The sequence below is a fragment of the Podarcis gaigeae genome (genome assembly GCF_964106915.1).
Source record: "Podarcis gaigeae genome assembly, chromosome: 8".
NCBI lineage: Eukaryota > Metazoa > Chordata > Lepidosauria > Squamata > Lacertidae > Podarcis > Podarcis gaigeae.
The window spans coordinates 52,895,269-52,920,402 of NC_139684.1; the positions used below are offsets into that span (position 1 = coordinate 52,895,269).

The 25,134-nt window shown below is 47.5% G+C and overlaps 2 protein-coding genes across 8 annotated transcripts in view; both read right to left on the reverse strand.

Moving 5' to 3' along the window:
• Window positions 1-549: 549 nt before the first annotated feature.
• SETD6 (SET domain containing 6, protein lysine methyltransferase) lies at window positions 550-10,832 on the reverse strand. 2 transcript variants are annotated; one of them, XM_083751334.1, is made up of 9 exons: window positions 10,725-10,832; window positions 10,531-10,626; window positions 8,966-9,110; window positions 8,179-8,320; window positions 6,902-7,096; window positions 6,074-6,197; window positions 4,052-4,286; window positions 3,400-3,542; window positions 550-1,595 (listed from the first exon to the last, which is right to left on the reverse strand). In XM_083751334.1, the coding sequence occupies exons 1-9, from the start codon at window positions 10,749-10,751 to the stop codon at window positions 1,278-1,280; spliced, it is 1,425 nt and encodes a 474-aa protein (XP_083607460.1). In that variant the 5' UTR covers window positions 10,752-10,832; the 3' UTR covers window positions 550-1,277. The 2 variants fall into 2 exon arrangements, with proteins under 2 accessions (XP_083607460.1, XP_083607461.1); XM_083751335.1 differs by having other exon boundaries at window positions 4,106-4,286; window positions 10,725-10,807.
• A 2,195-nt stretch (window positions 10,833-13,027) lies between these two features.
• Window positions 13,028-25,134, reverse strand: part of NDRG4 (NDRG family member 4) — a 51,127-nt gene continuing 39,020 nt past the window's right edge. For 3 of the 6 annotated variants that reach the window (XM_083751376.1, XM_083751374.1, XM_083751378.1), the window contains 8 exons: window positions 24,491-24,594; window positions 23,835-23,891; window positions 23,689-23,740; window positions 22,570-22,617; window positions 21,295-21,330; window positions 20,692-20,743; window positions 19,076-19,114; window positions 13,028-17,002 (listed from right to left, as the gene is read on the reverse strand). In XM_083751376.1, coding sequence (XP_083607502.1) covers window positions 16,842-17,002; window positions 19,076-19,114; window positions 20,692-20,743; window positions 21,295-21,330; window positions 22,570-22,617; window positions 23,689-23,740; window positions 23,835-23,891; window positions 24,491-24,594 — 549 coding nt within the window. In that variant the 3' untranslated portion in view covers window positions 13,028-16,841. The remainder of the gene's footprint in view (window positions 17,003-19,075; window positions 19,115-20,691; window positions 20,744-21,294; window positions 21,331-22,569; window positions 22,618-23,688; window positions 23,741-23,834; window positions 23,892-24,490; window positions 24,595-25,134) is intronic. The other 3 variants (XM_083751377.1, XM_083751375.1, XM_083751379.1) reach the window with 1 other exon arrangement.

The window sequence follows — 25,134 nt, forward strand, 5'->3', positions numbered from 1 at the left end:
GCACATGTCCATGTTTTCTCATAATCTATGACGAATGTTGTTAAATGTTCTTCACTGCATATATTTTCAACATAAATCTAATTCCTTTTTATACTATCAAGATGCAGTACATCAAACAATCTAATATATTGCTACTTTAATTAACAATGTTTAACTGCTATCTTAAGAGGATAAAAATGAGGCATCAGTAAAATGTAAGCAAGAATCCTATTCTTGCTGATTCCCTGGGCAGTTAAGTGGGCTTCCAATAAGGGGAGGGTTTTTTAAAAAAAACACCTAGGAGCTTTCACTTAGTGCACATGTTCAGGCCTAGAGATGGTACCTCCAGGTGAACAAACAAAGGGCCAGAGCAGGATGTACACTAGGAGGTGGCCCTTCTACCTTCAGATGGCATGAACTAGGGTTCAAAATGAATAGTCCTGGTGCTGCAATCACCATTAAGGATTTACCGGGGGAGAGAATACTCGATAAATAGAACTGTCCAGTACACCATTTGACCCCATTCATCCTTCATACTCAAAGTGTCCATTAAAGTGGCAATAACACAGGTTTCTCACTTATCAATACAAATACACTTTATTGTTTAAAAACTCCAAGCCTAGTCTTAAACTATACATCTGTGCAGCTCATCTGGCCAGAGGTGGGATGGGAAGACTGTTGGAAAAAGAAAAAGACAAAGGCATTCAAAATGTAAAATAATATAATAGACTTGACAGTGAAAATGTTTTTAGGAACATTTTTTTTCAACTTCAAAGAAGCATGAACATTCCCAGGGATGAGGAAGAGCATCTAGACAGTAAGCAAGTGAAATATGTTAATCTTTGTTCAGCAGCACAAACATCTGCACCTAGAGTGCTAGATCTGATCACAGTCCTTCGGGAGAGGGGGACATCCCATATCACTAATGCCCTATTTACTGGGTCTCACAGCTGTTGTAAACGTGGCCATCTTACCAGCTGATTTAATGTACAGGGGGTCCTAAGAGGTGGGGAAACTGGCTTTCCAGGTGTCCTTTGACTCCAACTTCCATTAGTCTCAGCTGGCATGGCCTGGCCCATAATGGTCAGGGATGATTGGAGTTGTCCAAGCGCATCTACAGAAACACAGATTCCCCAGCTGTGTCAATTCTGTGCTGTGTAAATTGGTAGCTTTGCTACCTGTGGATGTAATTGATACTCACAGAAACACATTTTTATATAAAAATAAATGCCTCTGCCTTTATAGAAACCTTTAGCTAAGCCTCCTAGGCCAACAGCACTTGCCTTCATCAGCTGCAGCTAGCTTGCTAGCTCCAGCAACTGGTGCAAAATCATCTTCTGGCCATAACGCACTTGCAGGGCAAACTTCTCCCGGCAGCTTAGTTTTGAATAAGCTTGAGGGTCTCTGAGCACTTCTTCCTCTGCTTTTAAGTCTGAGCTGTATGACTTCAGGGTTAGCAGTGTAGCATCAAAGAGCAGCTTTTTCCAGGAGGCTTCAAGCCTTGGTATTGTAGTATTTGAGAGCATCAGGAACATAGCACCATCCTCGCCTGCTTTGGGTTCCTGGGTCTCTTGCTCCTTAAACTCCTTGAACTCATCTGCAGACATAGTCAGCACCTACAGCCACAAAGAAATGGGATTATTGAGAGCTACCTTCTTTGTCTCTTAAGTAACTTCAAGGCATCAACAGCCCCACAGATGTTGGTAAACATTCTCCAAAAGGGATCCTGCTGTTGATTCTCAGGATTTAAAATTCTGGACCTTCCCCTCTCCCAAGTTAAGTTACATTCTGGAAGAGATTCATAATATAATGAAGTAAATATGTGAGAGCGTCTTGCAAAACATTAAAATTAGATGGATACGACGTTTATATAATTATTATTTTTTTTGGGGGGGGGGACATTTGCTAGTTTCCATAGGCAGAATTTGGAGGAACAGCAGACACAAGTCATTCAAAATGTTTTGAAATTAAGTTTCCATTGAGACAACTGGAACAGGCAGCAAGAAATGTGTATAAAGGAACACAGCATTTAATCCATGTATGTAACTTGGTTAGTGATTATGGTACCTTGGTACTTGAACAGCTTGGTGCCCGAACGCCGCAAACACGGAAGTAAGTGTTCCGGTTTGCAAACATTTTTCAGAAGCCAAACGTCCGACTCTGCTTCCGCTTGAGTGCAGGAAGCTCCTGCAGCCAATCGGAAGCCGTGCCTTTGTTTTTGAACGGTTTCGGGAGTGGAACTGACTCCTGGAATGGATTAAGTTTGAGAACCAAGGCACCACTATATATTAGTACTAAAACTGTCCTTTGACAAGCACCTGCAGGAAATTTGGCAGACTATTTTGAGCTCAAGGTCAGTGGGGCTGTTGGCCCCCTAAAGCCACAGAGAGAGAAGTCCCAAGGGATGGAAGCAGAATCTCTCTAGCCACATTTCTCCCTTTCCTGGGAACAATGACAGTACCACAGAAGATACGTCATTGCCACACAGCATAAAAAGTTCAGACCTGCCCCATTCATTCCACTACAGAATATACGGCTGATTACGCGGGGAAGGGGAGGTTGCATAAAGAGAGAACGTGGTGGAAGCTGCCTGAGACTTCAGCAGAAAGCAACAAGTTAAAGAGTCTCAGTGGAAGAATTTGCATGCCATGTAGCAGAACTCGTGAGAGGTGGAATGAAGGCTGCTTCCTACATTTTCTAAACCCTGTCCATTAAAATAGACAGCAGTAGCAAGCCAAGAGTACATGTGCACATCTTCACCCTGGTCCAGCAAGTGAGCCAGTCCCTGGAGGAAAGAGAAGCACACTTGCCCAACTAGTAGCTTCTCTGTTGCTGGCTGTGCTCTTTCTTAGGAGGCGTCCCAGAACCCAGGGATAGGGAGGGCTTGCACAAAAACATCAAAGCACACAGACAGCCCCCAGAGTGACATCTGTAATGTGCAATGCTTCCAGTGGAGACAAGCTCTGGAAAGACTTCAAAATGACCAGTGCATTGTGACAGGTGAGTTTTTATGCTGCCTCCAACAAAAAAACAAAGCACAGCTGCCCCCTCCCTTGCAATCTGCAGACTGACAGAGGAATCTGCTTCTTACCCAGCCAGCTAGCGAAGACTGAAGCACTCTTCTCCTTTCTGGGGCTGCAATGTCCAGGTGCCAAAGTGGCATAAGCAAGCCCCCAAGCAACCTCAAGCCTCCCTGCCTGCTACTGGAAGAAGCCTTCACAAGTCACACCTCCACTGACCAACAGAGAGGAGTTGTCCTCCCTCCATCTAAACTGAAAGAATCTTCAGATTAAGTCCAACGTGCCACCCCTGTAAAGTAAAACTCTGTCGTCAACTGCTTAAGTAATCACAGCAAGCATGTATGGGAGTAAAATGGCCTCCCAGGAGTCTAATGGCAGAGCAACCAGTCAGAGCCCTCACCTTCAATGCCATGGCCAGCTCTTCTTCAGTTAAGACTCTCTCCCAGCTGATCACAAAAGCCCCTTCCTCACCCACCATCTCCATCTGGCAGAGAAAGTCCCATTGCTCCAAGACCAGCTGCCGTTGAGCTTCTGTCTTTGTAGCTGATGGAGGGAGACAAAAGCAGCAGGTGCAGGTTCAACAGGCAGCAGAGGGAGCATTGGCTTCAGTCAAAAGCAGAAACGCATCATTTCGTCTAATCCAGTGTAGTGCCGCAGCTAACAGTGCCTGGCAGGGGCCAGAGAGGCCCAGCTTCAAGTCCTCACTCAGTCCCAACAAGACTTTGGACCACATACTCAGCCCAACTTGTCCCACAGAGTTGTGAGGGGGGGGGGAGAGAGAGAGGGTGAAAACCTTGAATGCCATCCAGAGCATCATGGAGGAAAGTTCCATGCCTTCAGATTATTTTGTTTTAAATTGGCATTATGACCCAGGAGGTGTTATGCAAGATTGGGAAACAAAGTAATCAAGCTGTTCTGTTCTGGATGCCACCAGCAGCTGCAAAAGTCACATACAAACACCTGTATTTAAATGCAGCCTCCGCCTATTAAAAACACAGCTGGAAAAAGCAACACAAGGTGACAGCCAGATGGATTTTCAGATATCCTCTTACTCTGCTGATTTATGTTTCTTTTTTTTAAAAAGTGTCTCCTGGCCAGCCTCTTGCCTTGCAGTGCTGCTTTGCATAGTGTCAGCATCTGGATGTCAGCAGCATCGTTTGTGTTGCCAGGATACGGTTCAGCAAAGCCATACATGTGGAGGAGCTGCCAGTTTGCCATCTCCCCATAAGTGTTGAAGATCTCTTGGCCTTTGCAGATGGACTGAGTTGCAACCATTTTCAATACCTCCTGCAGACAAAAGAGGGAAGTAAAACTTGACAGATCTTGTCCAGTCCTGAGAATCTCCCAAGAAAACGTTTTCCTCTGCCCCACTCATCTCCTGCAGTTTTCTCCACTCCTGCAATGTGTGCAACAGATGAGGAATAACAAAGGGGATGCAGTTGGAGGAGGAAGACAGAAGGTAGAGTAGCAGACGTCTTCCCTGTTTTTCACTCTTAGGAAGCATTGGCTTACACTCCCAAGCATTCCCCTGAAATGCACCAAATCTGCTGTGAATGCTCTTCAGAGACAGGAGAAAATTATGGAGAGGGATGGAAGAAAGCAGAGCCTCCCACCCATCTGCTGCCGAGAAAGGACACTCTGTGGAAAGGCTGCATGAGGGATGGGGGAGCTTTTTAGCTCAATGGGCCAAACTGTTCTCTCTCCAACACCTTTTGGGCCTGGCAACCACAGGAGCCATGGCATCACAGGAGTCTTCAGAAGTCTTCAGAAGTCCTTCTAAAGCTCTATTTCATGCAGCACTTTGAAATAGGCTTTGTAGACCCTGTCAACCAGCTGATCAGTAGTGCCTGCAAAGTCCCTTTTGGCTGAACCAGATAGGTGAGACCCATGCATTCCCAAATACAGCTGCTTGCAAAGTGATGAAAACAGAATCCAAGCACCAAAAATCAAGGGTGTGCCTGAGATCTGAATCAAGGGTGTGCCTTTTTGCCCAACAACAGACCTGTATATTTTTTCATTAAGATTTTTTACAGGTTTGATTTCAGGGACTGTGATGAGGGGAACAAGAAACAAGAAACAGCTTCTTATTCAAGCAGTCCCTCTCACTCAGCAATCTAGGAAGGGATTTTCTCAAGTCCAGGAAAAGCAATTGCATGACCTGATGTCAGTCATGTTGCTGCCGCCCAAGAATTCCTACTGGTACTTGGGAGCTAGAGAAAATGTACTTGGTTTAATTTCCTGCATTTCAGCAAAGATCGGCTCTCCAAACAGCTTCAATTTAAATTCCACAAGGTACAATGTAAGGAGGAGGGAGGAGAAGAGAACAAAGTTCCAAAGGGGGCAGATATTTTGTCTACACAACTCCTACTCTTTCTCCTTTCCTTTCATCCTTGGCTCTCCACAATGACATATTTCACTGATTAACCAAACAGGAGAAGCAGCTACGTTACAATTAGCTGAAGCTATGGGCTAAGCATCCCCATTATGCCGAAGGACACAGAAAGGGCACACACATAGATCTGAACCTTCTTCACCAGTCTTCCAAAGACAATCACAACAAATAATTCCTACCACAGAATGGAATGACACCTTGGTCATTTTCTTATGGCAGGAATTCTCAGTCTGCATCACAGTGAGTCTCCCCTGAGCAAGAAATGAACCATCTGAGCCTTCCAGTACTGGGAGAAAACTCCACACATTCCTCAAGGCAAAAGGAAGATGGGCAGAGTTGACAGAAGACTCTCTTTTTCCAGGCAAAAATCCCAGCAGGTCAAGCAGCTACAGAGGGCATATCCTGCTTTTCCTTATGGAAGCAGAAACTGCTGCAAGAAGGAATTGTTCCTTTGGCCACTGCAGAGCTGCATCGAGGACGAAGAGTCCTCTGGTCTGAACAAATCATAACACACATGATGGGAACTGTGACTCAGACATCCAGGAAAAAAACCACTTGGCCTTTTGAAAATTCACACCTCAGGGAATAGATCTGAAAGACTGGGGGAGGTTGGCGTACACACACACACACACACACACACACACGGGCTTAACTGCATCTAAGCTCTGTATGCTCTGCTCACCGGCGAATATTCCAAGTTGGCATTGTGGTCAGCCACGTGATTCAAGAGATCTGCCATGGGCACCATCACTGGGGGATTGGGCTCCTCCTCATCTTCCTCTTCTTCATCCAAAGGCTCCTGGAAACTAGTGGGGAACAAAGCAGGGAGATACTAGACCGAGGCAGCTTTAAGTACAGCCAAATCATGCTGAGGTTGGTGAGAGGGAGAGATGCACATGGCTCTGAAAATGGCTACTAGTTTAGAAACTGCAACACACAATCCAAGAACTGCCCCTGAACTCAATCTGAGCTTTACTTTAAAGAGCCTCATCTAGGGTGCCCAAGCAGCATAGAACAGCCTTTTTCAACCTTAGTTCCCCAAATGTGGTTGGACTAAAAACCCCATCATCCCTAGTGAGAAGGACCAGCAGTCAGAGATAATAGGAGTTATGATCCAACCACATCAGAGGGCCAGGTAGGCACATTTGACCTCTGGGCCTGTGGTTCCCCATCCCTGCTATGGTTTATGCAAGGAAAGTTCCAACTGTCCAAGGCCAGAGATGTGGAAAGGAAGAGAGGCACAGCAGTGACACTTCTCTTCTTTGTTGATAGGCAACTTTTGCTTTTCTGCCTTCTCAGTTCACAAAAAACTGAACCCCATCTGGGACTCCTCTTATCAACTCACTTCCTGCATATATTTAGTTTCTCAACCTGAATGCTTCTCAGGTGCCCTCTCTTCAAACTCCAAACCACAGTGTCCCAGATGGAAGGCAACAGTACACACCCTGCTCGCCCCTCGGCAGTTTAGAGAGTGACCGCTCATGGCTCCCACCTTTCCTCTCTCTCTCACCTGTATGCCATGACAAAGGCCACCAGCTTCTTGTAGAGCTCCAGAGTGTGCACCTCAGGGTCAAATATATCTGGGTGGGCCTTCAGGAAAGGCAGGATGATGGTGGAATACTCTGTCTGGATATTGGCCAAGTCCTTGTCCACAGCTTCTGGAATCCCTGTTCCTTGCAGAAGTCTCATCTGCTCTTCTTTACTCCTGTACAAAACAGCAAGCAGAAGGTGCAGTTTCTTTCTTTAAGCAAGAAGCCAAGTAAGTGAACAATCAAAATGGTTCCTGTACAGCAGGCTACACTCTCTTGGCCAGAAAGCAGCAAGGCACTACAAACCAGTTGCAGAAGTGGCACCCAAGCAGAAAGTGGATGGAACATCCACTTTCTTTCTCCCTCTTCACTCCATCCATTCTCTCATGAATGCATGCACACACAAACCCCCACACCAAGCACCCTCTATCTCCTTCATCCATAGTGCCATCTTCTCTCCCTCTCCAGACTGGGTGGATTAGCTGTGCTGAAGAAAGTAGAGTCCCCCAGATTGCTCACTTGTGCTGAACAGTATTGACAAGCTGGCTACTTCCTCATCTGAGATCTAGCTATCACCTTGGTATCTGAAAGATCCAATATGTATTCTCAAACCATTCTAGTTTTCCTAATCCGAGACTAGAGCCTGGTTTATGCACTCTACGCACCTCCCTCACCAAAACATTATACTACTCTCTACATCACTCCCTCCACCCCATCATAAAAAGAAGCACTTATTAACACCAGCTTAATATTTGATTCTCAAGTGACTGTTGTTTAGATGACCTACTCTCAAGTGTTTTTAAACCTATTCTTAAGAAACTGTGAACAAAGAGGTGGAGGTGGGTAGACACAAACCTGCCCAAGGTTCAAACATGTCACCATTATCATCCAGAAATAAACTAGCCTCTCAATCAAACATCTCAAGCACCACCCTTAAGCACCAAGCTGGTAACACCAGTGTCAAAAGTCTTTGATTTTTTCCTATGGAAGAAACTACAGTGCCTGCCTGCATCTTCTGGCATAACAAGGGGGAATGAAAAGCCCTAGGACTGGAGTCATGAAGATACGCTCCAGCACAAGCACCTGACCATGCCCAGCCCAGCCTCATTTTCTGAGCTACTGCAAGCATGCTTCACAAGCATCCTTGAGGTGGTTGACTCTGCTCTAGACTCCAAATTTGTTTGAAGATGTGCTGCAACTGATTTACCTGAGGAAGCTGGGCACTGGCAGAACACAGCCAAACAGCCTCCCCTCTTACCAGAACATGGGGTGATCCAGACCCCTGAAGTTAGGCCACAGTGACAAATAAGGCCCCCAACGAGAATCACTGGCTGTGGATTCATGAAGCAAAGAAAGCAGGAGCGGAACCCAGCCGGACTGACTCTCCAGAGAGGCTTGCTCTATTAAAGGTAAATAAAATAGAGTGTAAGAACGCCAGAACTATTATCTGTTAAAAGAGCAAACCAAATCAGCCAGAAACCTACGTCCATAGTTGAGAACACAACTCTCCAATCTCACTCAAGGATGACACAGTTTGGGGCATTCTGAAGAATCTGGAAGCTTACTGATGAGCTTTCTGTTTCCTCCACCCCATTTACAAGTGTCAACATGCACATTCTCTTTGTAGGACAATAGCACACTCTATATCAGCCTTCCATCAACCTGGTGCCCTCCAGCTGTTGGATTATAATTCCTATCATTACCATGACTGGCTGTCAATACTGTACACCATAGGTCAGCAATCTGGGGGCCTCTACCTCCTTTAGCACAACCAGACACATGCAAAGAATATGGATATATTAATAGAGGGTACTGTGTGTGTGCATATGTACTATGCCAAGTGGGGCTGATGGGAGTTGTAGTCCAATAGCATCTGGAGGGCACCTGCTTAGCAAAGGCTATTCTATGATAGAAAGCACACTGATGCTGGTTGGGGCTGAGAGTTGTAATTCAAAACAGCTGGAGGGCACCTGGTTGGACAGGCTGCCCAATGAACATGAAGCTTTTAATGAAGCTACAGAATCCCCCCAAAACCATTCCTGTACCTTTCTCTAGTAAGGAAGAAAGGGGGCTTGTGTACTGCGAAAGGACTGCCGTTCTTGGGATGGTGAAAAGGACTTCTCCTGCTTCAATGTCTTCCCTGGCCACCATGCCATAATCAGCTACTGTGCCCTCTCTGCTCACGCTGACCTACAACACAGGAAAAGAAAGTTTTTTCTCCAACTCCAAAAGGTGTTTTTTTTTAACTACAACCCTTAGTTACAGGTCCCTGGTTAGCGTCACAAAAGCCGACCCTTAATAGATTAATTACCCTTTTGTACTCACAAGTGTAACTGGGAGTCCTTGGAGCCTGGTCTTTATTGTTGTAACTACCACAAAGATGAAGCAGCCAGAAGCCCAATCAATGGGTTACACCTGTATTTCAAAGTTTCCCATAATACATTTCAAGATGCATCATCAAGATATGTCACAGAAAAGGTGTGGTCTCAGGTAGAACCTGAGATCCAGGCATGCCCCTGTCACTCAAATATAGTGTTTCACACTTCATCACAGTACAAAGGAAAGCATTTACAGTTCCCTGGTCCCTGACTCAAGTTAGATGCAACCCTTTTTCTTGTCTGGTCTATCACCAGTCATGACTCCTTAGGAAGGCCCTGCAGATGGACGGGACTGTACATCTTGGGGATTACAGTGGGCTCTCTCACCCCTCTCCTTGTACCTCACTTCCCTGGGTCCTAAATGCCATTGGAACTGAGAAGATTAATACAAGTGGTTTCTTATGAATTTCTCAAGTTTTCCCACTCAGCCAGTACATAGATACAAATAGTGAATTGCTATTTTCCTTTGTTGGAGATCTGGGGTTCAGTGGGGAGTCACACCCTTGCAGATGCAATGCCTTTGCTGATATGTTGCTGTTATTTTCTCGTTTGGGGTGGGGGGAGGTCTCTCTCCCCCCCTTCCAATTTCCCGGTAACACAAGCAGAGTGACTAAACAGTGATACAGCCATTTTCTAATTATTTTAGCTCCCCCAGAGTGGCAATATTAACCCACCATTAGCAGCCGTTAGAATAGAAGCAGGAAAAGGAGCGAGACTAGATTAATGCCGAGTAAAATGGTGCTCATTGATGCATGTGAAGTAACAAGATTAAAGTTACTACAAGTCTGGAAACTCCACATTTTCATTATCTTATTCATGCCGGTTCCTGTTGTTTGCTGCTGCCGGGTTCCTTCGGATGGATGTTTTTGTTTTAAAGCATTTTATTATTAGGCCGGTGCATATTTACTGCTACAAGTTTCATTTCGGCTTGAATTTTCCGGGTGGTTCTGTACTACTTTCCGCTCCTTTACTGCTGGGAACCGCACCTCCTCCCCCTGTGTTGTGTGAGCCGCCTGGGAGTAGGAGTCACCCGCAAAGGCAGGTGAAATTCAAAGGGAATTTGAATGAAGAGCGGCCTCCCCTTAACACCTGGCCACGGGGCCTCGGCAAGGAAGCCTCTTGTTTTCCCGGGGGGGGATGGAGGGGCCTTTCCTCCTCGGCCAGTCTCTCCCCGCGGCAGGGAGCGGCTGCCCAATCCCTTCCGGCCCGCGGAAGCCCCTGGCGGGCCGTACCTTAGCGCTCAGCTCCAGGCCCGCGTCGGCGCACCAGCCCAGGAAGGCGGTGAGGGCGCCCGAGTCACTCGCCGCCGCCGCCGCATCCTCCTCCACCTGCGGAGCACAGAGAGAAAGAGAGAGCGAGGTGCTAAGGCCTCCACGCCGCCGCCCACTAGCCGCCCCTCAGGCCGCGGTCCGGCCGCCAAACCCACCTTGGCGCACTTGGCCGCTTTCGCCATGCCGCACGCACCCGGAACTACGAATTTCCAGATGCGCCTGCGCGCGGGGAAAAGGCTCGTCTGACGCTACGGGGCGGAGCCGCAAAACCCCGCCTAGGAGGGAGGGGCTATTTCGCGGTTCCCTGAAGCAGCCTAGCAACTAGGCAGCCGCTCACTCTTCTCCGTGTCCTCGTAGCAGGGAGTTCCGCTGGCCGCCCCGTTAGTTTTTAAGATATCGTTACAAAGCCGCTTTTAGCAACCACGGGCAGTGCGCCAAAGAGCCCTGGGCTGCTGCTGCTGCTCCTCTTCCTCAGGGGCTCCGACGGAGCTCTCGGTTCTTTCCAAAAGTTAAGCACTTGTGCAATACTACAAGTGCCAGTAAGTTCTTTCGATACATGCGGGAACCAACTCTAGTAATATGTGCAAGGCGGACTGGAGTCAAATATGCTTTTTTCAAAGTTGCCGCATGCAGAGTTGATATACTTCCTGTAGGTCTCCCTTAAACCATTCCCGTTCTGCTCACTGGTCCTGCTCCACAGCAACTGTTTCTTCTTGGCTAAAATAGATTCTTGAATGGTGAGAAGGCCTCTCACTTGCCTGGATGGAGAGACGTTTGTGTAAGTGTAGCAATCTGGGTTTTGCACTGCTGCAAGGGACCTACGGCACAAAGATTAAGAGTCAAATGTCTTGCTCCTCCCACTTTTGCCTCTGGCCCTGCCCATCACTCACATCTGGCCCCTGAAAGGTTCCCCACAAGGGGATCTGGCCCTTGGGATGAAAAGTGTTTCCTACCCTGAGATATGGCAAAGGGGACAGAGGAAGCAATTGTGCTTTACCAGGGGGCTGCCCATTCTACCTTCACCTTCCTTTGTAGGCTATTCTCCTCTCACCCCTGTTTGTTAGAGGAGAGCAGCAGTTGCTCTAGGATGTGTTCACCTGGACCGTCAAGACAAGAAGCAGCAAGTCAGAGCCTTGTGGCACTTCAGAGACCAACACGTTTATTATAATGGCTTAAGCTTTCGTGGACAGCAGTCCAGTTCAACAGATCCATGAGCTCATTACATCCTGAGGTCTACACGGTTGAGGAAGAGAATTGTAAACACTGAGAGGAAATGCAGAAGAGCACTGAGGGTATTCTACTATTAACAGTTTTAATACCGGTAATTACATTCTCTACAGGTTGCAGTCTCCCTTTGAAATTCATTTGTTCCAGTATGTCCATCTTAATGTCAATTATAGCGGGTTCCAGGAAGTGGAAATGTTTCCCCACGTGTTTCTTGATATTGTCATTTCTGATGTCCATTTGTGTCCATTTGTTCTTTTGTATAGAGGCTGCCCTGTTGTCTTAAGTAGAGTGCATGAGGACAATATTGGCAGATGGTGGCATAAATCACATTGGAAAGTATAATCGCTTATGGCAAATGTTTTCAAGCTTTATGGGTCCACGGCTCCCTTGACCAACTACATTCTTTCTGCGGCACCCCTATGGGGCTGAGGAGCCCAATTATGTCACACCTTGCCTGCAGAGCTGGCAGCCCCTCACCCCTTTTTCAAATACCCTCCCTTGTGGAGTGTTCCGTCAGCCTCCTCTCTTCTCCCCTCTACTTGGGAGTTCTCTGGGCAGCCACAGCTGTTGCTCCTGGTCTCAGCTGCCCCTCATCCCACCCCAAAAGGAGGTGCCTCCTCACACTGCCCCACAGGGGACTGGGGAGCACCCCCTGATCAGTCCCAGAGGCACCATTCATTCACCTAGGGAGCATGTAGCCAGGACTGCTGCAACAGACAGCTGTGCAAGCCTTTGGGAGGCAAAGACACAAGAGAGCATCAGAGGCAGGAGGGAAGGAAAGAGGGACAGAGACGAGTGTTGCCCGTGGCACCCCTGACCATCATTCAAGGCACTCCAGGGTGCCAAGGCACATTGGTTGAAAACCACTGGCTTATGGATTGAATTAAAGCAAAGCAAAGGAGTTTTATCACATGGCATGTGTCAACACAACTTTTTTGGAGGGGTGGTGCATGTAAAAAATATTCAGAGTGCTCTGAAAGGGATTTCTTCAGAACCCCCATTCAAAGTGCTGTGGAAGGAAAATAGTCAGAAAAAGGTCACCTGATCTCATTATGACTTCAGGTGATTGACAGGTAGGCAGCTCCACCCACCTACAAGTTGCCTCAAGGGAGGTCACAATCTGGCCCCTGGGCTTGGAAGGTTCCCCAGCCCTGATATATTGGATTCTGCTAATAGTAAATAAATAAATGTGGCACTCGTGAATAAGCTGCCGCTTTGACTGCAAAGTGAGTCTGCTTGATCTTAATATCTTTATTAGTTTTCAACACAATAATCCTCTCTACATCAATGGGTTTGTTTGTTTGCCTTGTTTTACATTTTGTAGATATTGTGGCATCAATGCAACCAGAGAGCATCAACAACCATCATGCACAAAAATATTACATTTCACCTCATACAGAAAAAAGAAATCCATTAAATTCCACCTTAATCAGGAAAATGTTTCTTTAAAAAAATCCAATTCCCCCCACCCCCACCCCACAGTAATATCTAGATCACCTTCAAATGAAAAGCTGCACATTGGTTGCCAATTGCTACAAGTAAATGGCAGGGGTGGAATCCAAGATAAATATTATATATAGGAATTTATATATCTATCTCATCTGAAAGAACACATCAAGAAAAAAGGCAACAATATCTACAGCAGCCTCCTCCAACCAGGTGCCCTCCAGCAGGTGTTCTCTCCTGCAACTTCCTTCAGCTCCAGCCAACTTGGCTGTGTGATGCTGAGAAGCTGATGGGAGCTGTAATCCAACAACCTCTGGGGGGTCCCAGGTTGGCAAAAGCTGATCTACAGTAAAAGAGGGTCCTAGTAGCCTTCAGTCATTCATATTTAAAGTTTAGAAGGAAGCACACAAAATCAAAGATTCTGAGATTAGAGGATTACATCAAACAGAGAGTGTGTCTGGACTGCTTGTGGCAACATCAAACCATTTAAATGCAAAGACGCCTGGCTACGCACACATATATACCCCTTGACGTGCGCACTGTCAGGAGCAAGAAAGTCAGGTGCAAAGCCTGCCGAGTAGCAGAGAGGCGAGACAGAACTCCTCGCAAGCTGCTTGTTGCTCTTTGGGCCAAACCCCACTTCAAGCTCTTTGCTTGCGTGGAAACGCAGCAATGTGCAAGATTGGTGATGTGGGTGGGATGTTTCATCAGTAAAAAGAACTGAGTGTCTGACATGAGATCAGGACGCGGTAAGGATGCATTTGGGATTCAACAAGAACGATGGGCTGGGTGGTCCAGCAGCAGTTTGGGGAAAGGAAGGAGAAGGGTATGTTGGCTCATTTGGAGCCCAGAGTGGCATGGACAAGAGCCTTTCTGGTTCCACGTCAATAGCAGGCTTACAGTAATGCAGAGCGAGTAGAGAGAATAGTCTCTTCAAAGGCATGAATGTGCGGAACTTGAGAAGAAATGTGAAGGCAAATTCTTCCTAATTGTTCTTCTTCAAAATTCTGAAAGGGGTTCTGAGATGAACTGAAATGGAAAGACCTCAATAAATTAACAGCCCCAGAGCCACGGGGGTGGGGTGGGGGGCTGCCTGAGACCTATCCTAGAGGACACACACGTTTGCTTCCCTCTGGTTTTGTGGTGCTGCCACTAAGCCAGAACGGAAATGAGGCACTGTCCCAGAGAGCACTCAGGTGGTTGCAGGGGGATCCTTCAGAAAGTCAGGCAGGGCAAAGCACAAGATGACAGGGTGGCATGCTAGTACGAAGCATAACCATATCGTGAGGGGACAGAGTGAAGGGGCTGGATGCTAGGCAAACAGGGCATCTTTAGAAGTGAGGATCCCGCAAGCCTCTTTACTGGAATTCGGGGAACGTATCCTGTAACATTAATTAATGCATATAGAATTGCCCCCCTGAGAACCTCCATCTAATGAAAGGACCAACGGAACTTATGGGTGGCTTCTTGAATATAAGAGTAATTATCATTTAATGCTTATTAAAGAGTCTATTTTTTTCTAAGTGCCATACAGATATTAAAACACAAGAAGACCCCTACTCAACAGGAAAAGAGTGGGGAGGAAATTCAAATGAGCATTGCCTTTTTCTCTCCCCCCCCCCTTAACTGTGATGACATTACAGTGAGTAAATAAATACTAGATGAAATATTTAATAAGGGAAACCACAGAGGCCGCTGTCGTGAGGGCGAGAGACTGGGTGCTCCTGTGGGTCAATTGGAACAATGGCCTCTATCCAGTGCTAGTTCTACTCAGAGTAGAACTTAAGTTGATACAGCATCTAATGTGGACAGGCACAGTCTGGGGGCAGATATCTCAGCACCTTCACATGATCCATCACATCCTTGAGGTGCAGAGGGGGCCACAGACAAAACTTCGGGATCAGGGCCTTCCATGAGGCTACCTGTTTTTTCATACAGGCGGGAGCATGGAGATGTGACCAGTCCCCTATAGGGCTGTTTTGGGGGAGGAAGCTCTTTATCCCCATCAACACAAGCCTTACACAGTAGAGGCTGGAGTATGACACCCCCCCAAGGGTGCCTGCCTAGTTGGGAATATTTTTATGTTTTTATTTTCTGTGCTGTGTTTTAAAATAGTTCATGTACCCTGCTCTGGGACTGTTGATCAAGAGCAGGAAACAAATATTTTAAATAACTAAATAAATGCCCTCATGTTCCTGGGCCCCATTTTCCCTCCTTGAGGCTGGATAAGCTTCTGCTACTTATTCCTGCTGAGCCTAAAAGCATATGCACAACCCAGCACTTTCTAGGGGGGTTTCCTTCAAGGGAATGATCCTGGGAACAGCTATTGTGCAAGAGTATCAAGAATCTAGTATTCCTGAGGGGAAAGCCACAAGGGTTAGCATGCTCTAAACATGCGTAAATGTGCCCTTGTGTTTTTGATTCCTGCCACTGATTGTCCTTTTTAAAAAATTAATAAGCGATGGTAGTGGGGGCAGCTTATATTGCAACGAGTTTTACTCAAAGGCCATTTATAGCACTGGTTAAAAGGCTTGAGGAAACCCCAAACAAATCCTAAAACCAACTATGACCTTTCCCTACTCCTTAGGTTTGGAAAGCCCTGCTGCTCATTCCTAGTACGGGGGGGGGGGGGATGACAACTTCCCATTTTCTGCTTTTGACTGAATTTACAGGTAGGGGAAGGAAATGATGCAATAGGACCCCCTGGATGGTTTTATACAGCAGCTGGAGAAACGGCTCGACTCTATATGCATGTTCCTACCCAGTTAAGCCCCAATTTCCGTTGTCTTTCCAGCAAAACCTGCCGGCACAGAGTCAGCCACCAAAAAGGCTTTCAAAAGCTGTGGAACTAAAAAGCTTGTGCTCCAAAGCCAAAGAGAAGGGTAGAAACTAAGAGGCATTTGCCTTCAAGGTTGCAATTTCCCTCCTTCCTGAACCAGTGGTTGGAGTGTCAGACGAGGACCTTGGGCCAGTCACTGCCTCTTTCAACTAGCCTACTTCACAGGGTTGTTGTGGGGATTAAATGAGGAGGGGTGAACCATGTATGCCACCCTGAGCTCCTTGGAAAAGGAAAAGGAGGAATATAAGTGTCTGAAAATAAATAAATAAATAAAGTAAGTAAACCACTGCATGGGTACATTGTGGATTAATTGTTGGGCATCTAAGCTGAAGGGCCCACGAGAACACTCTCCCCCTTCTGACTCACTGGATGAGTGGCTTTTCTGAAGGAGAGGCACCCTGGCTAGGCAAGCGTAAAACATCCCTCCTGCTCGCCTTGCCTCAAGCTGTGCAGAGGGCCATGCCTGCCGCTTCCAAGCCAGCTAGAAACCAACCCAATCCCTGGTTCAAAATGGCACCTGGGCCTATGGGTGGATGTGGCTGTTGACATCAAGCTGCTGCTGCTGCTGCTGCTGCTTCCCACTCTCCCTATGCCCCCTCCCAACTTTGTATTCCATAATGTGAAAGGAAAAGAAAGACGGCAAAAGAAATTAAAGCCACAGGAAGCCGCAGGGGATGGAGCCAGCTGGAGAGTGACTGGATGAGTGGGCCCTCGAGGTCACCCGTGAAGAAGACGGCGAGGAGGAGTAAGGTGGAGGCCCTCAGCAGGACACCTCCATGGTGTGGTTGATCTGCCCCATGGCCTCGCTGCTCTCCGAGTGGGTGCAGGCTCTTGGGCGGTTGCCCCCGCCCTCCACAGAGCTGGCGCTGGTGAGGGAAGCCGTGCGGGAGCGGGCCAGGCGCGTCATACTGGCAGAGGGCACTACAGGGAGAGAAAGAGAGAGAGAGCATCAATGCTTCTGCCAGGGACAAAAAGCGGACCAGGGAGGGTCCAGGCGGAGTGAGCGCCACAAAGACGAGCAAAGCTGCCACAGGAGAGGGAAGAAGCAACATCAAGCCCCTGGCCTCAGAGGGCGCCTAAAGCCCAGCAGCCTTCAGCCACTCAAGCCCTAGCCATGCACCAACTCTTGAGGCGTAAGAACACAAGGGCACAAAAAGAGCTTGCTGGATCACGTCAATGGTCCATCTAGTCCAGGATTCGGTTCTCATAGATGCCTGTGGGAAACTGGAAACTGAATACCAGAACACTCTCTCCTCCTGTGATTTCCAGTAACTGGTATTCCAGCATTACTGCTTCCGACTGTGGAAGCAGAGCATAGCCACCATGGCTAGTAGCCATTGATCACCCTCTCCTCCATGAATTCATAGTCCAAAACATCTGGAAGGCACCAGGTTGTGGAAAGCAGACAAACCAGCCCAGCAATCACACCCCAAAGACATGACCAAGCTGACTGTGTGGGAGACAGTGGTTGGCTTGCCAGACGATGGCTTGTGTGAAGAATTTCAGAATGATGTGCTCTAAGTACAGAAGCCCGCCATCTGCCCTCTCAGCTAACCTGGGCAAAGGCTAGGGATGATGGAGGTCAGGATCCAGCAACATCTGGAGGGCTGCAGGGGAAGCCAACTCTGGCCTAAGCAAACAGCCACGACAAGCAGAGTGTGACCCAGCTGCCCCTGAAGACTGCAGAGTGCCAAAACACACATGGGGCATGTCAAGTTGCAAAATAAATTATTCTACCACTGTTCTGAGGCTCCATCATCCCCCCCTTTTTTTTGCTCCCTTCACTGCTGCAAGAGGCACAGGTGACCAGCAAAACTAGGTAGCAGGTAGGGCTGTGGTGGGACAGGGTGGGGAGCAAAGTGACTCTCTGCGCCTGGATGCACCTCCTGTGTGCCCTGCTCTGTCACTGACACACAATCCCCAACATCTCAGCAGCCAAGCAGATGCTTGCAGGAAACCAGCAAGTGGGACCCAAGCACAACAGCACTCTCTCTGGTTTTCAACAACAGGTATTCAGAAGTATTGCTGCCTCTGGTTGTGGAGGCAGAACAGCCCATTGTGGCTAGTAGTTATTGATAGCCCTGTCTCCTCCTTTTGATAGCCTTTTCTCCTTTTTGCATGGTCTTATATCCCATGCTGGTCAAGGGCCATGCTGACTCCGCTCTTGTGCATCTGCCCATGAACAGGGCCTCCAACTCTGCAGTTCAGCTGAGCACAATTCCCTTTCTGTGCCAAGATGCACAAAATCCAAGAAGTCATGGGTGCACACGTAATTGCAAGACATGTGAAAATGCCACACCTGGCCATTAACCTTTTTTAAAAAAAAAATCTTCCAAGAGGGACACCCTTGGATTTGTAAGTGCACATGCGTGGCTGTTGAGGAGAAATTGCAAACCCCCAGGAACAGCGTGTTTTGGGATTCAGTCAGGTGTGACACTGCTGCCAAACAACCTGGCTGTTGCATCTCTCTGTGGGAAGATGTGACTATCAGCAGGAAGGTATCGCACCAACAACACACTCAGGATGCTTTTGGCCAGCCTCCTGCAAGCTGGTACCTCCCAGATGTTTCAGACCACAGCTCCCATTAGCCCCAGTTAGTGTGGCCATAGGAAGCTGGGGTTGATGGAAGTTGCAGTCTGAAACACCTGCAGAGCACCAGAATGAGGAAGGCTGCCTTGGAAAGCACAGCGGCAAATCTTTTTTTGGGGAAAACTCATCTGTTTCAACAAACGCCATTGGAATGACATAGCTGTGCGCTTCCCATAGTGTGTGAGTCATGCTACAGATGCAGCAGGGGGAGGGCAGATGCTTCTTTTTCTGTCAGCCTCAGTTGCCTCTTTACTTGCCTGTTTCTTTACTGCAGGACCAACTATGGAAGCTGCAGCAGAAAAGCACACTCTGTACAGCAGCAATGCACAATAAGGAGAGGACGGGGGCGAGGGGTACATGCAGCATGTGGATGTGACAGTGAGCAGACATTGGGGGAGGGGATACCTGATCCTCCACTCAGCCTTCGGTCCTTCAGGTACGCAACTAAGAGAGATATGGAGGGGAGGTTGAGTAGGAGGTGGAAGCAAAGAGAGTCTGGTTGAGGGTTGGGAGGGCAAGAGAGGCTTTTATTTTGGAACATCACACATTCAAGGCTTGTCTGATCAACAGCAGAAAAACAAGACAAGAACATCACAACCAATAACCAGAGAGAGAAAGAGAAAAAGAAAAAGAGACAAAAATTGCAGGAAGACTTTCACACATACAAATTATTCCTGCATTGGAGAGATTGAACTAAATGACCCTTTGGGACCCTTCCAACTCCATGCTTCTTTTGATTTTTGTTTATCATTTATTTCTGAGATACCTAATGTCGCTCAGGCCAAGCTCTCTCTGACCAGGGTGATCAGGACTGGAAGAAGAGAAGTACAGATCTGAAATGGTTGGCAGATAGCGGGTCTCTAAATCCACACTGAAAGAAGTGCAAATGCCCTTTGGGTTCTGACATCTTCATCCATCTGCAAAGCCGGGCTGCAAAGCCCTGGCCACGCTCCAGGTTCTAATTCCCAAACCATTTATCCTGGAGCTGATGGTAAGTTGTTCTCATGGTGTCAGAGACATGCACAGAACTGGGAAGTATCAGGCAAAGAACACCCAAGCACACCCATTTCCTTGATCATAAACACACTAACAGCTCATTGGCTCTGTATGGAACATCTAGCAGGCCACGGCCCTTGATGGAGGAACCTTGTCCATAACCAGGCTCTCAACAACAGGGCTAGTAATCTGTTTGGAGCTGAAGTGGGGACACATGGGAGCACATTAAATGCGTAGAGACCACACCTACACTATATATTTAAAGCAGTAGCATTCCAACTGAACAGTCATGGCTTACCCCAAAGAATTCTGGGAGCTGTATTTTGTTAAGGGTGCTGCTGAGAGTTATTAGGAAACCCCTATTCCCCTCATAGAGCTGCAATTCCCGGGGTTCCCAAGGAAGGAAGAATGATTGTTAAACTACTCTGGAAATTGCAGCTTGAAGGGAGGTGGGGGGGGGGGTAGGAGTCTTCTAATAGCTCTCACCACCCTTAAGAACCTGTGACTGTTTATAATGGAACAATACAGCTTTAAATGTGGTCACAGTCTGAGCTGAGAAGGGCCGGGTGGATCAACCTATATCTAGTATGTGCCAGTTTTGCCAGTGTTTGCTCATAAGTCCATTCTGTCCATACAAAAAACCATATTTAAATACATATTTCACTCTGAATTTATCACAAAATAAAAATTTAAATCCATATGAGTCTAATGTATGCATTTAAAAAAATGCTTTATCTTAAAATACATGTTTTGGTACACACTTTGAGCTGACAACTGCATCATAAAATTCAGATACTGACCAAGTGTGAAATCCAAAGAATAATTATACTCTCATCCAAATATTATTCTGGGAGGTACAAATTAGGCCAGTTCATTACAAATGTAGACAAAAGGAAATTATCATCTGCTGAGTCACCTGCTTCTACACTCTCCAATTACAAACACATGAACATCTCTTACAATCCCTCAGTTACACAAATACAGTTTGTGAGCACACTGATCCCTCAAACTAGACAAATACTTACTGTAGCCCATCCCTTGAAGGAAGTACTTGAATGCTTCCGTCAGTTTTCCAGGCTGTTCAAGAAATCAGAGGGATGCGGATGAAAAACAGAAAGAAAAGCACCTACAACCAGACATTGCAAAAATAGCGGGTGTGGGTGTGTGCATCAAGCTCAGGACATGGATATTAGACACATGTGGATGAGCCCAGTATCTTCTGAATCTGAGCTTTTAAAATTCAGATTCTGTATTTTAAATCCAGTTTGTGAATCTAAATTCTGATCTTGTTTTAATTTCTCCTCCTCCTCCTCCTCCTCCCCCCCCTGCCCTGCTCTGCCCTGCCCAGTTGCACAAACTCCCTATCACCAAATAAAGGGGAGGGGGAGATATTTGGGTTTTGCTTTGCTTTAAACTGCCTGGAACCAAAATGTGGATTTTCTTCAAAACAACATCCCTGCAACAACTAATCCTAGAGCAGGACGCAACTCAGAGAGTTTTGGGTGAAATGAAGAGAGGTGGGAGAATCCCACCCAGCCTAAGCGCCCAGGCACACCCAGACGGAGGTTTCTGAGCTCCACAGAAGGTCTTCTAATAACCAAGAGCAGGGAGGAAGAGGAAGAACTCACCTGTGTGACTTGAGGGAGCCCACCAGAATCAGCCATCTGGGTGGAAAACAGGGTTTTGAGTCAGAAAAGCTTCACCTTCCTTTCCAGGTGACCAGCCCCCCCTCCCCTCAATTGCATCCATCACCTAGTCATTAGCTGGGGCTGATGGGAGTTGCAGTCCAAAACATCAGCAAGGCAGCAGGTTGGGTTAGGCTTTGAGTACAGTGGTACCTCGGGTTAAGTACTTAATTTGTTCCAGGGGTCCGTTCTTAACCTAAAACTGTTCTTAACCTGAAGACCACTTTAGCTAATGGGGCCTCCCACTGCCACTGCGCTGCTGCCGCCCGATTTCTGTTCTCATCCTGAAGCAAAGTTCTTAACCCGAGGTACTATTTCTGGGTTAGCGGATTCTGTAACCTGAAGCGTATGTACAGTCTTAAGGGGCCCCTGAGTCACTGCTGGGCCTAGTGCCTGCAAATCCCAGCTTCCATTGGCTTCAGTCAATGCCACTCTGTACCAATCAACCAACCAGAGATGCCCACCATCTTTTCAAGATGGCCGACGTCCTCAACTAGTGAAGGGAAAGGGAGACATTAGGAGGCTCAGGTGCCAAATCCCTATCTGTTGTGGGTGGGGAAGGCAAGCAGAAGGGCTGCCTCCTCCAGACTCAGAACCCCATTTGGAGAAAGAGAGCTGGAAGCAGCAGCAGCTTTTGCAAGCACAAAGATTAAGGGAAGGGCTGACATGCTGTGCTTCAAGTCCTGTCCCTCTTTAGAAAGGCTAGGCTGCCATGATGTCTAATGAAGGGCTGTGGCTTTTGAAACAGCCTCCTCGCTCCCCTTCCCAAAGGGCGGGAAGCGCCCAGCCCAAGTTGCACCAATCACAAAGTCAGTAGGGGTCTTGTGGGCCAACCTCCCGACTCGCCTTAAATGCAAGATATCCAGAACTAGAGTGACCCCTGCTGGTGGCCTTCCACCCTGTACTATAAGACCTCTGTGCAATGCCTGTAGCTCCTATCATCTCCAGAACTGTGGCTGATAAGTAAATGGGGGTAAGCACCACCATCCCCACTGGGTGTCTCAATGGCTCCTACTTTCAATTGGGTTTGGGGGTATAGATACTGTACATAAGACATTGGAATTTTTTCCTTGGACCTTAAGAGTCCAGTGGGAGGAAGAAGGGGAGAGCAAATTCTGATGGAATCAAAATCACTTACACAGAATGAGATCTAGGGGTGGGGGAGAGTGGACTAGGGATTAGGACTTGTCCTGAAGACTTGCCCTTCCTCTATCTCACCTTCAGGAAAGTGGTGGTGGTTGGATCCAGTTTGGAGTTGCATTCAACCTAACAAACAGCAAAGTCAGAGTTTCGAAATAGCATCAAGTCCAGAAGCACAAGCATCACCTGTCCTGCACGTGGCGTGACCCAGCAGCCAACACAATCAGCCTCTGAGGTTCAGTACACCATGGACGAAACTAGGCCTTATTTCACCCAGGTCAAAGACCCAGTTTGGAACCCCCTCTCTCATTTGTGCACGCACACACACAGGCTGGGGGCCTCAATGGCACCCCTCTGGAAGCTTCACTTGGGCCAAAAAACCTGGCTAGCCTCCCTGTAGCTTCGGCACTGCAGTAAACCCTCAAAAACAGGGAAACAGTAGCAAAATGGGGGTGGTGTACAGCTTTGGCAACAACAATTAAAATAAATAAAAGGAACGTGACAGTCCAGTTTTTAACTATGACTCAAACAATAAAGCTAGGGAGTATGGTGTAGGGGTTACAGTGCTGGACTATGAACCGAGAGACTAGGGATTCAAATCCCCATTTGGCCATGAAGCTCACAGGGTGACCTTGAGCCAATCACTGCATCTCTCAGCCTAAACTACCTCACAGGGTTGTTGTGAGGATTAGATCAGGAGCCACATTGAGCTCCTTGGAGACAAAGGTAGGATATAAATGCAATGAAATAAAAATAAAAAAAAATAAGTGGGAAGTAAATGCAATAAATAAAAAATAAATAAATCCCCTTAGGAGCCAGGGGGGTTGCAGCTAGCTCTCTCTCTCTCTCTCTCTCTCTCTCTCTCTCTCTCTCTCTCTCTCCCTTTCCCAAAGCTTGGGGGGGGGGGGGAGAGACAGCAGGCAATGGGGTAACAGGAAGTGCTTCATGCAGTCACAGCAAACAAAACAGAATGCCAGGCTCAGTGGAGTGGGAAAGGCTAGCCTGAAGTCTGCAAAGGCATCCTCAGGAGGCCTCTAGTTGTTCTTAAATACTGTACCTGCCACCCGCCTCCCCCCAGCCTTCAAAGAAAAGACAAGCTTGCAGTCTAGGGGAAGGACAAACCCATGCTATGACCTTGGTCCCAGACATCATTCAAGCAGAGAAGATTAACTCTTTGGAGCTTAGCTCCTTACTCACCACGCCATCTTCGGCCGGTGCGTTATCGCCCACCACGAGCATCACTGGGCAGCTGCAAACCCCAAGGGGAGAAACGTGATTAGCAGGAGAAACCTGATCTGCTCGGGGCCCCTCCTCATCCTCCCTAGAGCAAATCAATGGCTTACCGGAGTGTCTTGGCGTTCGGGATGCTCCCAGGTCGGTTAATGTCCAGGTCCCTGCGACTGAGAAAAAAATGAGGAATTTTAATTGAAGCAGACAAACATGCAGGGGCTCTGCCACTGTGCTATGTCTGAGCAGGACTACAATATTTGCATCATACCCAGAGGTGGAGCAAGGTGGGTGTGGTTTGCCCCAGGTGTCATCCCTGAGAGGGGGTGACACCCCCCCCAGGACGCTCACCATGGGCGGTGCACCCCCAGGGCGGGGCACTTGCCCTGCCCCCTGGGCGGCTAGCCCCACCCCCGGGTGCATGCCACTCCGGGTGCCAGAGCAGCTAGCTCCGCCTCTGATCACACTGTGGCGTTTCACCTTTTATTTACAAAGTATTGGTAAAATTCTGCAAGAAATTCTCTGTCAAGCATAGGAAATTTGCTTGGTTTTAGGGGATGCTTTTACAATCAAGTAGTATATACATTTTAATAAATAAAAACAATAATAAATAGGTATTATTAAAAACAAGCTTCATCATAACTGAATGTGAGCTATAGTGCTTGCAAGCAAATTTTAAAAGGGGGGAATTGGGGAGAGTATAGTGGTAGCTGTCTGTTGGGAGGAAAGCATGGTCCAAGATGCATGCAGTTCCTTCAGCCCCTGCACGTACCTGTTGTACATGTTCCAGAAGAGCTGGAGGTTGTACTGGTTCACCATGCTGCTGATCTGCTGCCGATAGCTTTGCACCAGCTCTGTGTTCCCCACCAGCTCTTCCTGTGGGTGTGGAAAGAGGGCAGACAGAAAGGAGCCAAGTCAGAGCACAACTGAGGACCAGAGCAACCGTTCTGGGCTGGAGGAGGCATCAACTGGAAAAGCACCTCTGTGAGCCCAAGGACTCTTCTGGATCCACCTGTTTGCAGGGCACAGCTCACCGCTTAAGAGCCAGGCTAAAATTGCAAATCTAGGACTCAGCTGTACTTAACTTTTGCCCCACATTTTCCAGAGACAGGTCTGCACTTTAAAGTACTTTGTCTGAGCACTTTTCTTTGCCCCTGACACTTTCCCTGCAGAAACCCACCCTTTGATGCTGAATCAGAACAAACAGCAATTTGGGTTTTCCACAGATTGCTATTTGCTTGGATTCAGCAGTAAAGAGCAGGTTTTTGCAGGGAAAGTGTGGGGGGGAAACAAAGCACTTGGATATGGTGCTTTAAAGAGCAGACTTGTGCCTAGAAACACAGCACAAAGTGAAGTCTGGTCACCCCTGCAATTTTGAGTTTGCTGAGCAGGCTGGCTGGCTGCCACCCCTGATCC

Excerpts from the sequence above, each read along its gene's own strand:
- SETD6 (XM_083751334.1), bottom strand. The coding sequence starts at position 10,751 with ATGGCGAAAGCGGCCAAGTGCGCCAAG. Across the intron at positions 7,097-8,178 it reads CTGGATCACCCCATGTTCTG|GAGTAAAGAAGAGCAGATGA; the intron begins GTAAGAGGGGAG and ends TGTTTTGTACAG. Across the intron at positions 3,543-4,051 it reads AAGAAACATAAATCAGCAGA|CTACAAAGACAGAAGCTCAA; the intron begins GTAAGAGGATAT and ends TCCCTCCATCAG.